The sequence below is a fragment of the Saccopteryx leptura genome, chromosome 1 (assembly GCF_036850995.1).
Source record: "Saccopteryx leptura isolate mSacLep1 chromosome 1, mSacLep1_pri_phased_curated, whole genome shotgun sequence".
Classification (NCBI taxonomy): domain Eukaryota; kingdom Metazoa; phylum Chordata; class Mammalia; order Chiroptera; family Emballonuridae; genus Saccopteryx; species Saccopteryx leptura.
Window position 1 is genome coordinate 295,660,300 of NC_089503.1, and position 15,995 is coordinate 295,676,294.

General features: G+C 33.6%; 2 protein-coding genes across 2 annotated transcripts in view; one reads left to right on the top strand and one right to left on the bottom strand.

Annotated features, from left to right (window-relative positions):
• Positions 1-4,181: 4,181 nt before the first annotated feature.
• PMCH (pro-melanin concentrating hormone) lies at positions 4,182-5,295 on the top strand. The gene is made up of 2 exons (XM_066356534.1): positions 4,182-4,758; positions 5,083-5,295. The coding sequence occupies exons 1-2, from the start codon at positions 4,510-4,512 to the stop codon at positions 5,287-5,289; spliced, it is 456 nt and encodes a 151-aa protein (XP_066212631.1). The 5' UTR covers positions 4,182-4,509; the 3' UTR covers positions 5,290-5,295.
• A 5-nt stretch (positions 5,296-5,300) lies between these two features.
• PARPBP (PARP1 binding protein) overlaps positions 5,301-15,995 on the bottom strand; it is a 63,904-nt gene continuing 53,209 nt past the window's right edge. Inside the window, exons 11-12 of the mRNA XM_066356519.1 lie at positions 6,817-6,952; positions 5,301-6,320 (exon numbers count right to left, since the gene is read on the bottom strand). Coding sequence (XP_066212616.1) covers positions 5,980-6,320; positions 6,817-6,952 — 477 coding nt within the window. The 3' untranslated portion in view covers positions 5,301-5,979. The remainder of the gene's footprint in view (positions 6,321-6,816; positions 6,953-15,995) is intronic.

Below are 15,995 nucleotides of genomic sequence, written 5' to 3' on the forward strand. Positions count from 1 at the left end.
GATCTTCCCAAGGCTATGGAAAGAGTTAGATCCTTGAACCCAAGAAGTAAATAGAATGCCGATCTACCTCAACCCAAACAGACCTTCTCCAAGGCACACTGTAATAAAACTGTCAAAAACCAATGACAATCCTCAAAGCAGCTAGGGAAAGAAGAACATAACATATAAAGGAAGACCCATCAGACTTCCCAGCAGAAACTCTGCAAGCCAGAAGAGAGTGGACCCAAACATTCAAAATACTGAAAGAGAGGAATTACCAGCCAAGAATACTATATCCATCAACGATATCCTTCAAATATGAAGGAGAAATAAAAGCTTTTTATACAGAAGCTAAAGAAATTTATCACCAGAAAACCACCACTGCAGGAAATACTCAAGGGGTTATTCTACTAGATACAAAGAACAAAACAACAGAAAACTACAACTAAAATCTCTAACAACATTACAATATAAATAGGATAATCTATACCAGGGGTCCCCAAACTACAGCCCCGTGGGCTGCATGCAGCCCCCTGAGGCCATTTATCCGGCCCCCGCCGGACTTCCGGAAGGGGCACCTCTTTCATTGGTGGTCAGTGAGAAGAGCACAAAGTGTGGTGTCACTCACGTACAGAACTACTTCCGGTGATGCAGGATGCATGAGTCAGGGCTCCGGAAGCACATCATATCACTTGTTACAGCTAGCAGTGACAAATGTGGAACCAGACATTGACCATCTCATTAGCCAAAAGCAAGCCCATAGTTCCCATTGAAATACTGGTCAGTTTGTTGATTTAAATTTACTTGTTCTTTATTTTAAATATTGTATTTGTTCCCATTTTGTTTTTTTACTTTAAAATAAGATATGTGCAGTGTGCATAGGGATTTGTTCATAGTTTTTTTTATAGTCCGGCACTCCAACAGTCTGAGGGACAATTAACTGGCTCCCTGTGTAAAAAGTTTGGGGACCCCTGATCTATACCAACTAAAATATAAAAAGGGAAAGGATAAAAATCTGAAGTAGCAAAGTTGGATGGAGTGCAGAAGCACTCATTAGACAAAGGCCTAAAATATTTAGAAGATAACATTATTTTTTTTAATTCAGTGAGAGAGGAAGGGAGAGACCAGAACACTGAGCTATTCCTGTATGTGCCCTGACCAGTGATCGAACTGGCAATCTTTGAGTGGGATGATGCTCTAACCAACTGAGCTACCCGTCGAGGGCTAAAAGACAACATTATTAATAATGTTATATTGGCAAATTTGAAAACAAATGAAATAGACAAAGTCTATAATAATTTAATTTCTTTAAACAAACTAAAACAACAACAACAACAAAAAACAGAATATAAACATTTCTACAACTACTGAAGAAAGTAAATCAACCATTAAAAAAAAATCTCACCAAGACAACAACAAGCCCAAATACTTTTACAGGAGAGAAAAGAAATAAACCTTGCTCCCCAGTTCATTTTATGAAGCTAGTATAAGCTTAATGCCAAACCAGACAAAGGCAATATAAGAAAGGGAAATTACAGATCAACCTCACTCATAATAAATACAAAATGTACTAAATCACATAATACCAAATTGAATCCAGTAACATTTTTAAAAGGTCTGTGTCATAAACACATGGTTGGTTTAACATGAGAAAACTCTGTTCATTTCATTTACTAAAGAGTAAAGGAGAAAAATGGCATGATCATCTCAATAGATGTAGAAAAGTATTCAGTAACATTCAACAACAATTCACAAGCAAAACTAATAATAAGCCAGAAATAGAAGAGAACATCCTGTAAGTTATAAAGAATGCCCATAAAAAACCTAGAGCCAACATCATGCTCAATGGTGAAACATTAAAAGCATTCTCTGTAAAATCAGTAAATCTGAAAAGCTGTCTTTATCTCCATTTACACTTACTGGAGGTTTTGGTTAGTTTTTAGGTGCACCCTGACAGACACAGATAAAACCACACACAATTATATAGAAAGACTTGCAAGGAGGAAATAGAATTCCATTACTTTATTATTTATATCAATTGTCTTCATAGAAAACCTCAAAGAATTAATACATTTATAAACTATTTGGAATTAAAGAGTTTAGAAAGTTTTTTATAAGAGCACTACACAAAAGCCAATTACATGTGTACAAACCAGCAATAATGTTAGAAAAGGTAAAAGTTTTTAAAGACACCATTTACAATAACTGAAAATAAGAATTTTAATTACAATTATCAAGAATTATAATTCTTTCAACAAAAAAATATGTAATAAGGTTTTATGAAGAAAACAATAAAATTTTATTGAAAGATTAAAGAAGTTTTAAACAAATACAGAAAAGTACCATGTTCATGGATAAAAAAATTGTCTTAAGGGTGTCAATTTCCCTCTGAAATCAATCTATGGAACCAAAGCCACTCCCTTCATAATCCCATCAAAGTTTCTCACAGAACTTAAAGAACTGATATTAAGCTGTATATGAAAAAGAAATGGACAGTAGCCAAGGATTTGCTGTAGAAGAAAAACTAATGGGTGAGTAGGAGGCTGAAAAACTTGTCATATATTGAAGGTTGTTACAAAGTTATAATTATTACAACTATAGATTTAGCAATGGATTAAAGAGTTTATAAAGAGACCCATATATATCATATATACACAAACCTGATACACTGCAGAAATGGTATTGCAGATTAGAGGAGACAGGATGAATTATTCAAGAATGTGTAAAGACTTTTAGAAAAATAAAACTGTATTCTTGTGTTGTAGGAGAAGACCCTGCACCAATATAAACAGCAGTTAACTGCAGAACAAGGGTTATTTGGAGACAAGAGATCTTGGAGTATATTAGCCATAATAGGAGACTGGCCTGGGTTACTTGAATGCAAGTACGCAGGATTCTTGAAGGAATGCCTCCAAGAACCAGATGTCCTTTATGACTGATAAGCTCTGAGACTCTGACTCTTCTCATGTCCTTGTTCATGAAAGAAACAACAGACATGCAGGGTTGGGGATGAAACGGATAGGAATAAAGGCTTGTGTAGCTTTCTAGTTTTATCTGCTGAGCTATGGCTTTTGGAACTCAATAAATATGCAGTGGCGCAGTTTCTCGGGGCTGAATCTGCCTAAGAACTTCAGCCCTCTGCCCAGTTATCTGAATCTGGTGTGTCTTTTGCCTCGTGAGTCCGAACCGTAAAGAAATTCGTAACATTGTGTCATACACAAAATTCCAAATAAATTAAGAATTTAAATGTGAAAGTAAAATCATTTAAACTTTTAGAATATAAAGAAATATGTTAATTATTTCAGGGTACATATAATTAACACATAATTAATATCCAGGATATATGTATATATATAAAGAAGTCACATGAATCAAGAAAAAGACAAACCACACACCAGAAAATGAACAAGTATTTTCTTAAAAGACATTTTACATAAGAGGAAACACAAATGGCTCATAAACATATAAAAAGACACTCAACCTCTTTGGTAATTACAGAAATACAAATTCAAAAAACAATAAGATATCCAAGTGTTGGCTAGGACATGGAGCCATAGCAACTCTCATAGCCTGCTGGAGGAAGCTTAAATTGGTTGCTACTATTCTGTAATTATTTTGGCATCAGTAAACATCAGCTGAACATGCACATGCTCCATGACCTAGCAATTCAATACTTAGAAAAAACTCTTACACATATGTATCAGAAGACATATAAAACATTGTATTCTCTTACTTAGTGTGGTGAAAACTAGAAATTAACTTCAAAATGTTTAAGTAGAAATCATACAAGATAGTCATCATCCAAAATTAATATTTAAGGACCACATAAATATTCCCTTTATAAACTTATTCATTGATTTCTAAATTCATTAATAAATACCAGTAATATACTTTTGTAAATGCAGGGATAAAGCACACCTGACAGGTATAGCACGAATGACTTTTTTTCACACTGACACTTTAACAATCAGTCTATTTCAAGCACTTACACCAATGTCACCCCACTAAATTCAATTTAAAAGAAAAAAAAGCATTTATGAAAGAAAAATGTTTTGAAGATTATTTCAATTTAATCAGGATTAAAAGTAAATAAAACTTTTATCCTTATCATCGAGTGAAATAACTTTGGTTTTAATATGTTAATCAGAAAATACACAGAAGCAAACAGTAAGAATATGGAAAGCCTGATGTCCTGTGGTCTTCCTTAATAGCCACCCATTTCAAGAGACCATAATCTGCTCAACAGACAGCATTCTACCAAGATCTTAAGGTATCTTAATTAGATTCTGAGAAAATTCACACTCCAAATAAACAATATGCCACTAAAACCAAAACAATGTAGGTATTAGCAGCTACACAAAAGGTTAGTTCTACCTGATGAGTCATTTCTTAAAGTGATGAAAGCCTGTCTTTGAAGTGCTTTCTATTCAAGCTAGAAAATATATAAAGGTAGGAATCATTGACAAAGCAGGTGGAGAAATCTTCATTTTACACATCCTTGTTTGCCTCTATGCAAACATCAAACTAAGAATGGCAAAAATGAGTCTCTCCTCCTACATAATAATACTAACTTTTTCTTTGCTTTCTCAAGGCATTTTACTTTCATCATCAAAGTCCATAAGAAATTTAGAAGATGACGTGGTATTTAATACACTTAGGCTAGGGAAAGCCTTTCAGAAGGAAGATACTGCAGAAAAGTCGGTCGTTGCTCCTTCCCTGGAACAATATAAAAATGATGAGAGCAGCTTCATGAATGATGAGGAAAACAAAAATTCAAAGGTAAGTGGCAATATGACCTGTCCTTTATTTCAATGGATATTTGAGTGGTTTTTATGAATCTTTTGAAAGTAAAATTGATACTTTTTTATTTTATAAACAGAAGTATATATAAACAGACACAATATACATTAGGACAATTGATGAAATTTCATACATACCAGAACAACATCTGATATCTAAAAGTTATTTTTCCAAAAATGGAGGATATTTTTTAAAAGTTGAAACAATGCATCTTTGAATTAGTCAATAAGAATAATTATGCAATTGTATTATATTACCATTCGCAATAAGACAGCTAAAACCAAATCAACCTTTTCTTTGCAGAATGCAGGCTCCAAACATAATTTCTTAAATCATGGTCTGCCACTAAATCTGGCTATAAAACCTTATCTCGCATTAAAAGGATCTGTAGCTTTTCCAGCTGAGAATGGAGTTCAGAATACGGAATCAACACAAGAAAAGAGAGAAATTGGGGATGAAGAAAACTCAGCTAAATTTCCTATAGGAAGGAGAGATTTTGACAGTGAGTAGTCCTTTAAAATTCAATTCCTGTATCTTAGTACCATAAAATAGAACTCTGAGTTCAAATAAATTTGGATCCAATCATAATAAAATTAAGTAAGACCATGGTTTAATTACACTTGATATTAAGTGATCCCTGTCATATATGTGGAATTAAAAGGCATTTAATGAGTTATGTTGCTTTATTCAGAATTAGCTATACTAGATCCATTGTTTTCATTTGTGATAAATTTTGTGTGATAATAACAGTCCTTTAAACAATTTAAACTTTGTCTTTCCTTTTCAGTGCTCAGGTGTATGCTGGGAAGAGTATATCGACCCTGTTGGCAAGTCTGATACCTGTTGGTCCACATCATCTTTTCAGAAGAAAACAAAATCATTTACTTGCTCGTGGGGGAAAAAGCCCTTAATGTTACTATGATTTATATTATTTTAAATGTCTGCTTTAAAAGAAAGTAGTATTAAGAGATATCAGTAACCTAAATGACATGATTATTTCTGCATTAAACTTTGTGAATATTCTGCATAACTATGACTTAGTAGTATTTTTTAAACAATGCTTGACATACTAACCTTCCATATGCTCAAAACCAAAACAGTAAAGCATCATAATTTACACCTTGATCTCTTAAAAACTATAAACGCCTTTGGTGAATGGTTTTTATACATACACAAATCTGAAGCACATAAAAGACAAATTCATAGTCTAAAAAACTGAGTTAACTTTGTCTGGCCAGTAATCAATTTGTCCTTGGCGGCATACTTCTTGCTTTTTGCTACTCTCGCTAGTTTGCCATCCAATTTATTCCGCAAATCGTTTGATGTCTTAGGTATCTTAACATTTTTATGTCGGGGTGGTTCATTTCCGTTATCACAGAGAATGTTTTCATCATCTAAATCCACCTGTTTCCTTTTTGAGCTTTTATTTCCTGTCCGACTACTTGATTTTCGTTCTACTTTTTCATTTTTACTTCTGTCCAGATGAACATTTCCAGAACTTGTTCCAATTGTTGGTCTTCCAACAGATGAATTTACACCTTCTGTTATGCAAGATGGAAAGAGGGAAGGGATTATATAATACTTAGTATTATTACACATGAGAATTTTACAATAAACATTAAAAATGCTTAAAAATATTTAAAAATGTTTGATTTGCAACCAAATAATGTTATAAATTATGACTATATTATTATCACATTACTTTTCATTTTACTGTATCACTTTTCATTCCTAAAAACAACAAATATTTGCTTTGTTTGGATGCATGGCACTTAGTCCTTAAATGTTACAAGTTGGTTCTTAAATACATTTAGGTAAATCAAACTGTGTCCTATCCCTATCCATAAATTTGTACTTAAGTACAAATTTATGGATAGGGATAGGACACAGTAAATAAACCCAAGCCTTTATGAATACACACCTTTACATTTCACATTTTATACTTTGCAAAAAAAAAAATCTAGTTTTACTTAAGTTAAAAACAATTAGCATACTGAAATTAAACTGTTATTTAATTGCTCAAATAAGGTTACTTACCAGAAAGCTCATTTTCCATGTGAAGAACACACAATGGTTTTGATGCTGAATGAACATTGCTCCATGTATTCCTGCTTATCAGGCAGTCATCTTTATAAGTACAAGAAAACTGGGATCTAATTAAGACTTGCTTCATCTGGTAATGGGAAGAAAGAGGAAAATATGCAATTTATTCTTTATTTTTATTTAATTTTTTCATCTATATAGAAATACACTCTGTGAAATATACTCTGGTATCATAAAAATTCCCCTTACAAATTCCATTATTCATTAAGAACTTTTAACCCTTGATGTTTTGTAGTTTTCAAATTCATTCATTGTTACAACTAGCATTTTTATGCATTTTAGTAATACCAGTTCTATGTATTCCTTTCATATTTTTTGTAAGTTTAGAAAAACCAATTTTTAGACTGTTCAGAAGCCTTCTTACACATTGCTGTGTCTCAGCTGTTTTGGAAAGAAAGTTTTATAAGTTTAATAATAATATGTGTCATACATAATCTTAGAAAAATAAAAGTTCTTCATCCTAAGAACTACAGAGTATAACTCTTTTAAAAAAAAACAGCATATGTAATTCAAGAACTTAAGAAATTGATAAAGAGAAAAATGCTCAGATAGAAAAGAGAATTAAGAAAAGGCAAAAAAAAAAACCCAAAATAGAAGACTAACAAAGAAATAAACTGAAGGGGAAAAAAATGGTAACTGAGGCATTATTTTTTTATTAAAAACTTGAATATTTAAGAAAATAAGAAAGATGATTCAAATATATCACTCTAAGAAAATCTGACCATGTGATTTAATGGTTGAATATTTGAAATACACACTTGCATTTATCTTCAAACGTCATAAATAGGAGAAAATTAGAAAGCTAAATTTAATTCTTAACCACTGAAAAGAATGCCAAGAAAGTAAGTTTTGGAAATATATTCTGCAAACATAAAACCAGTGTTTGTTTTAGGGATAGATATTAACTGCAGAACAAAGTAATCTACACAGATAAAGCAAATTTCAACATCTGATGTGTAAGTCAACTCAGTTAAAAGGAGATTTCTCCAAACCCAAAATCATCCCAAATCCTTTTAGAAACAAATGAAGTTTAAATTTCAAGCAAATAATTAAATAAAGAGGACTTTAACATTTTAGAGTATAGCTACATTATGCTGAAGATCACTTACAGAACATTTATTTATATAGTTCATAAAGCCTAAAATAGCACAAGTTTATAATATATATTCAGTAGTTACATATTATGTTATATATTAAAAGAGATCATTAAGTTAAGCCACTCAGATGTTTGCAAAGACACTGGCAGTGAAACCCATTGACTATGGTTTAGAAGAAAGCAAACTAGTCTCCAGTCCAGGTGCTTCATAAACTCAAGTTTTCTCAGAATAACAAATTTTAGGTCTTTCTGACTAATGACATTTATGAGAGCCTTCAGTTCCCAGATCACTTATAATATTTCATTAAGATTTAAACCATTGGAATTTATCTTCCATTTAAGCACAAAAATACATAAAATTGAAAAAAGAATGTAAAAATTTAAAACATCAAAACTATTTCTGATTAAATTAAATAGAGTAAGCTCGATAATATATATATCTGTAATCCCCTATCTTCATGAATCCACATGGACACAACTACTATTATATACATAGTTTCCATCATGAGATGTCCTAAAATATAACTGAAGGTTTTAACTAGCCCTTTCTGGACTTTACAACTTCCATATGTATAGAATTAAAGCAATTAACAAAGCTATTAAATAAATTTTGTTAATAAAATAAACTTTATATTATACTACATCATATCATTATTATAGTAACATTATCTAAAAACTTATTTTCATCTGCAAAACCAGTACTAACTCTTGACATTATCTTTTTACTCAATTTTTCTTTCATTTCACCAGAGTTATTGCTTCTAGAGAATCATAAACTTACTGCTTATAGAGAACTACAGGGTATGGTAAGCCCATGAAGGTAAACGAGTGTGAAGTGGCTGCCTAGGGTTACTCCCATAGCACCTAGAGAGTGATGGGGGGCTTGGGAGACTTTAGCCTCCTACCACAAAGTCTTCATCAGTACCACCCATAAAGTACTCTAAATAAAAACACAATAATTATTTAGTACAGATAATCAATAGTTTCTCTCAATCTCATGTTTAACATGAACAAAAATTTCTTTAGAAAGCAGTGTTATTTTTATTAATTTTTAATATACATCCAAGTATAAAAACCTTTCTCTGCTGTTTAAATACAGTTAAAAACAAGTGCCATAGCCTTCCTTATCATAACTGAATTTCTTCTCCTCAGGACTCCACTGAGAAATTTTCGAGACTTTAGCGACATTATGGAAATTTCAGAAAACTAGAGTTACAAGGCAAAAGATTCTTAAAATCCTGAGAATAGATTCAAGTGTGGGGAAAAAAATAGTTAACCTCTTTATTTTTACCATGAAAAATATTATTTATATACATATCAAAACATAAGAGAGACCACAATTGTTCTATGGAAATCTTAGAATACTTGTGTCCAAAAGAAATAACTGAGTTATATTGAGGATATTTTTTCTTTTTACAAATGATATATATAGGTTTTCCTTTCCCTACCCTATACAAAAGCCTTTTTTTATTAATTACTACTTATTAAGTTCCAACTTTATGTGAAAGGCACATAGTATATTACAGAGAGTGCTAGGATAGCTTCCATAATCACACAGACATTCTACTTATAAAATATGCTGTTGACACACAGCTGGAAGGAATAATAAATAAATTGGATAACAAAATCAAGATTGAAAAGATCTCAGATGGCAAGAACCATAAGTAGAAAATAATAAGATGAAAATGAATGAGGATAAACAAAGTCCTGTATTTAAGTTCAAAAAATCAATTACAGATGTACAGGATGAGAAGAGCCTAACTTAAAAACAACATATGAAAAAGATCTAGAGATTTTAATTGATCATGACCTTGACTGGAGCCAACAATATAATGTCCAGCTAAGAACACTACCCAAAAAGCAATGATAGCAATGATGTGATGGGAAAGGCACCAGATTTGCAGTCAAAACACCTGGCTTATAATTCTGGCTCTATCACTTATTAACTAGATGATGTTGAGTAAACTTCTAAACTTCTCACTTATCCACATATAAAAGAGAACAGTATTTATCTCATAAAATTGTCAGGATTAAATGCAGTTAAAATATGAAAGGGCTATATAAACTCTAGAGATCTGTGTCAATACTATACCATTATTAATTGCAATAACATATATGAAGACAGTATTTCTACAGAATGAGAAATCTGTTTACTTAGATTTCTCAGGGCAGGCCAACTCTAAAATGATTCTAGGAATGCAGCTCAAAAAAAATAAGCTTACAATCAGCATCTTCATTTTAGTTATTAAAACAATACAAGCTACATTGGCTTGTATTTATAACTTAAAAGAGAACGCTTTTCCTTTGTTCATACAAGTTGAATTTTTCTGCACAAGATTAGTGGCTACATAGAATTGAGATTACTTCCTGTTGCAAATCTTCCAAATCTCTCTGTGTATTTGATTTGGAATCACAAATAAGCAAAACAATTCCCTCTTGAAAGTGCTTTTGAAGTACTAAACAACTAAGAATAATGTCCAGATTCATACATGGCTGTTAAAATCATTTTATGTTCAAGTCACATGAGAGAAAAGGATTGAAAGTTTTCCTTTGTAGAGTGATTTCCCCTCTTTGGAAAGATTTCTATCCACAGCAAAATTGCAATGAACTTCAAACTTGCCAAGAATTGGAAAAGTCTTTTTGCCACAAGTTCTTTTTAAATTGAAATTATTAGTAGGTTCCCAGTTTGAGGAAAATAGTACTGCACATAGGAAAGCCTGACTCCAGTTAAAATGAGTGAGTCAAAATATTGAAAAGTTGCAGACACTCTCAGAGTATTATTAAGGAAAAAAAAAAGTTCTATTATTTTGGAAATTAACCCCTTATCAGATGTATCATTGGCAAATACATTCTCCCATTTAGTAGGTTCCCTTTTCATTTTGTTGATGTTTTCTTTGCTGTGCAAAAGCTTTTTAGTTTGATGTACAGTAGTCCCAGTTGTTCATGTTTTCCTTTGTTCCCCTTAACACTCCATAGCACTAATAACCCACTTGACCAGGTGGTGGTGCAGTGGATAGAGCATCGGACTGGGATGTAGAGGAGGACTCAGGTTTGAAACCCTGAGGTTGCCAGCTTGAACGCGGGCTCATCTGGTTTGAGCAAGGCTCACCAGCTTGAGCCCAAGGCTGAGCAAGCAAGGTCACTCGCTCTGCTGTAGCTCCCTGGTCAAGGCACATATGAGAAGGCAATCAGTGAACAACTAAGGTGCTGCAATGAAGAATTGATGCTTCTCATCTCTCTCCCTTCCTGTCTTCCTATCTGTCCCTCTCTCTGACTCTTTCTCTCTCTGTCTCAATCACAAAACAAACAAAAAAACAAAAAAGAAACACAGCCCTGATAACCTTCTAACATACCATATAATTCACTTGCTTGTCTTGTTTATTGTATGCCTCTCCCAACTTAAATATAAGCTCAATGAAAACCCTTAGTTTGGCAATTAACTGGTGGCCTATTCTGGCCCGCTTGTGGCCCTCCCCTCCCCACAGGAAAAGGAGTCCAAGCGATCTCAGAGTTGCCCACTAAGAGGCCATGACTCCCCTTTTAGGTACTTTTGCAAGTATCTGGGACCCCAGAATTCTCTGTTCAAACTGTGCTAGGCCCTGGGCTGGCACTGGCCTCTTCCTCTAGACTGAAGGGCTGACTGTTTATGGCAAGAGCAATGGAAATTGGGTGTGACACCTCTTGGTGAAGTGTCCCTAACAGTACAAAACAGAACCAGGGTTGAAGGGTGTAAAAGTGGTCAGGGACTTCCTTCTGGATTCTTTCACCCAGCCCCCAAAGTATTTGAAGAAGACTTGTACATAAGGGGGCTTTGGTCTGATTTGTTTAGTAATGTTTCTCCAGTGCCTAGGACAGAGCCTAGTATACAGGAAGCATTTAATACATACTTTTTAAATGAACTGAGTAAAATTATAGCAGACTATAACAGGTGTATGCAAGCAGAAGGTATGAGGAAACAAACATGAGTAAGCAAAAGCATAGAGGTACAAAAAGATGCACAAAAGCTATTCTACTCTTCTAAACAGAGCAAAGAAACCACATGATAGAGAAATTAGAGAAGTAGACTGACAAAAAATAGCTAAATAACCCTCAGGACAAAAGCTTTGAGATACAAAAATATGTACAGAGTGAACTCTATTCAATAAAGTAATGAAACCATTTGATTTAGAAACTAGACAGAAGTATACACGCAGAGAAAAGCTAAATCACATTTAAGCACAGAGAACCATGCAGCTGAAGTCCTTAAGCTCCATTATATCAACCATTCCTTTCAAGTTCTTAAATATTCCGCCTTCCTCTGGTTCTCATGCACATATCCTTACAATTAGCCCTACAAAAAATAACTGTTCCTTAAAACCACAATAGCCACATTTCCTTAATCTTGTCCCACATTACTTATTCACTTATTATGCATGACTACCCAATACACAGTCACTTTATACCTGTAAGGCAATCTAATACTTTCATCAGGTTGTTTGCTCAGCCTGAAATGCTCTCTTTCATTCTCTCTGCTTGTTTAAATTCTATTTACTCTAATTCCTCATGTTCAAAACACCATTTTCTCTACTTATTATGGATTTTTAGTTATTGCATTCATGGGTATCCCTAATCAATTAGAACTGCAATTGTTTAACATGCTAGCCACATGTAATTAATTTAAATTAAATAAAATTAAAAATTCAGTTCCTTAGTTGCAGTAGCCATGTTTCAAGTGCTCAGTAGGCAAATATGGCTATCACCTCTAGTATCAGCATAAATATAGAACATCTCCACAGAAAATGAAAAGCTCTGTTCTAGAACAAAGCTTGACAATCTATGTCCTGTGGCACTTTCATGTGCTATAAACAGATTCTCAAGGGACTCTGAGACATTTTTCTTTGTTGGGCCCATAATATCAGAACCCATATGCAACTCTGTACTAGTAATGGAAACCTTACATGTATTCCCCATGTCTTCTATTACTTGATGTGAAACCAATTAAGCTTTGGGAAAAATTACAATCACTGTATATTCAAATATTGTTTCCATCCTTTTTCTTCTCTTGTTCTGGGGCTCCAAATAGGCAACTGATAGACTTTTTCTCTGTGCCCTGTCTCTTTTGTTTTTTCATTCTGTATTCTCTCTAATGACCTATCTTTAGGTCCGCTTACGCTACCTATTGCTGTCTGATCTACTATAAACTCATCTAATGAATTCTTAATTTTAGATAATGTTTTTATGGTTCTGAAATAACAATTTGGTTCTGCTTTATAGATTTTAACTCTTTTGAAATTCCCCAATTTTCCATCCATTTTGTCCATGTTTTTTACATGTTGAAAAATTTTAAATTCCTTGTCTGCTAATTCTAGTATCTGGATATTTGTTAGTTTTTTTCTCTTGACTGAAGGACAAATCTTCCTTCCCCTTTTCATACCCAGTATATTTTATTCCATGCAGGTTATTGTGCAAAAAGGAAGTGTACAGGCTCTAGAAGAACCATCTCCTATCACAAAGGGTTTCTTTCCCTTGTATCTTCTAGGCAGACACAGGAAGGGCTGACAGCCTCAATGCAGTCAGGACTGAGCGGGGTTAGAGCTGGGTTGCAGTAGTCATAACTCCTGTTTGTTTTCTGGCTCTTCCTTCGTCCTCGGGAATGTCCTTCCCAGGCTTTCAATGGAGAACCTTGTGTATCTCTATGACCTGTGACCTGAAAGTTTGGAGGATTCAGTCTGTCCTTCAGAGGCTTTTATATATATATATTGTACAATATATATATTGTACTCTTTGGTCTTCCATCTCACTTCATGTCCAAATGTGGCACACATCTTGGGAAGGAGACAGCCATGTGTCAGGGAGGTGCCAGTCCTCAAGTAGAGTGTTTTATCCTAGCTACCTCAAGACCACAGCTGATGTTAAAAATAGTGGATTGGGGCTCCTTAGCCTTACTCTCAGCTTCAAAAATTCAGCATATGTGTGTTAAGTAAAAATAACTGTGCATTCAGGGCTCCTGAAGTTTCCACATTGTTGCCAACCTTTCAAGACACCCAAGATCTTTGTCAGTTCCTCTTTTCCTCTTGAGTTCCTTTATATGGGCCAACACTAATCCTTAGGTCACACCCAAACTGGCAAATAATCCCAGGGGAGAAACAACTGATAATAGCTGGCTCACCTCAGAAGAAACTTACCCTCCCCAGATTTTTAATCTATTTAAACTGTTTTAGTTATATAGATTTCCTAATGTCTTTAAAATATATTGTCCCCATTTTTTCCTGTCTTTTACTTTGTTATTGTAGCAGAAATGACATTCTGCTATGACCTACTATATCCTAGTTAGAAATACTGTCCCTCCAAGTCTGTGAGTGACTTTTTTATTCTGTTCCCTCCTTATTTGAGAGCATTTTATTTTCTCTTCAGTTATATTTTAAAGGTTGTATACTTTGTCATTCATCATTTTCCTGTAACCTGAGGGATGGTAGAAGCAGAAAGAAGGGTTCAGCTGAGAAGATACATAGTTTGAAAAAAAATTCTGGGTACTGCACTCTCCTCTGAGAGCTTATTACACAGTTTGCTCCCCCTACTCAAGGGACTGTCTTTCATTAAAATCGAAGGGGTCATTCAGATAACTTCTCACACTCACTGTGTCACCCTAGAGTAGGTGTATGAGTTCCAGGGTTCATTTTTCTACGTTTTATCCACATTACTATCCACTTGCCCTTTCTACTGTTTCTCTGACAAGAAAAGAAAGAACAACAAAAGAAACACACATTAGTTGGCTCCTCAGTTTTGGAAATATTAGTGAGCATTCTCAGGATTTTGTCAACTTGGTAGTACAATATTTGTGTACTGGAGCTAGGTTAAGTCACTAAGTCATGCTGTCCCTCTTTACTCTGAAATCTTCAGTTTCTTTTCTTGGCCATAGATTTTGATACTTATTATTTCTAATCACATTATTCTTTGTTGTTTGCTCTTGGTGAATATTTTTGCTAGTTTTTACTGTATTTTTACTCATTTTAAGGGGAGGAAAATTCTGTGAGTTGAACTAAGTCCACCATTTTCATTTGGATATACTCAGAGTTTTCTAATGCCAAAAGGTTAAATTTGGGTACTCAATTAAGAATTTGCTAACACCAGGAGCACAGGACTGGCTGGCAGCTTACAAAAGTACCAGTGATAGCAGTCAATTTTTCACACTACCTTAAGTCCAAATTTTCACTGTCCTGATTATTCCATCTTTTAAAGATCCAGTATTTATTTCTAATCAGCTCAATTAAGTTAAGTCAGTTAACCCTGATGATTATTCTGACATACATATAATATAGAGTAATGGAAGACAGATCTGTATATATGACCTCTCAGTTGTGCCTGATGTGCAAATGCAAAATATTACAAAACCAAGCTGGAATGAATGAAACACATTTATTACAGAGATATAAGGAGGTAAGTATCCTTGATAATTTTTTAATAAGAGAGTATAAGGGTATTTGTATAAATTGCTTGGAAATTGGGGGTAAAAAAATAAGGAGAAAACATTCTCTACAGGTTCCTATCAAAACCATGAAGATTCTAGAAGAACCTTCTGATTTCCTTTGCAGGAAAATTTACTGGACCATAATAGACAGGATTCCTAATAAGCTACAGTAGGACATAAAACTTGAGGACTTAAAACAATTATGTTAATAAATACTTTCCATAATGGTTTCATAGAATTTTGTGTTCAGAAGAGTATCTATTTCTATTTATAAATGAGGAAACAAAAATCTAAAAGTAGTTAATTTGCCCCATATAATAATGATATGGATATTTCACAATCAAGTATCATCTACATCCACATTCTACATTCCTCATATTGTCTACAGTTGCAGTGCTCTTTCCAAGACAGTATTTTAAGTGTAGATCATATACTATTTCCATGACTTAAGAAAAAAATAAACTGTATGCCACAAGAGAAAAGTAACAGGATAATAATAAGATAACAAGCTGTTAAATTACTTTTCCATAGTTACTTAGTAGTAAATATTAGCAACACTTAAAATTATAA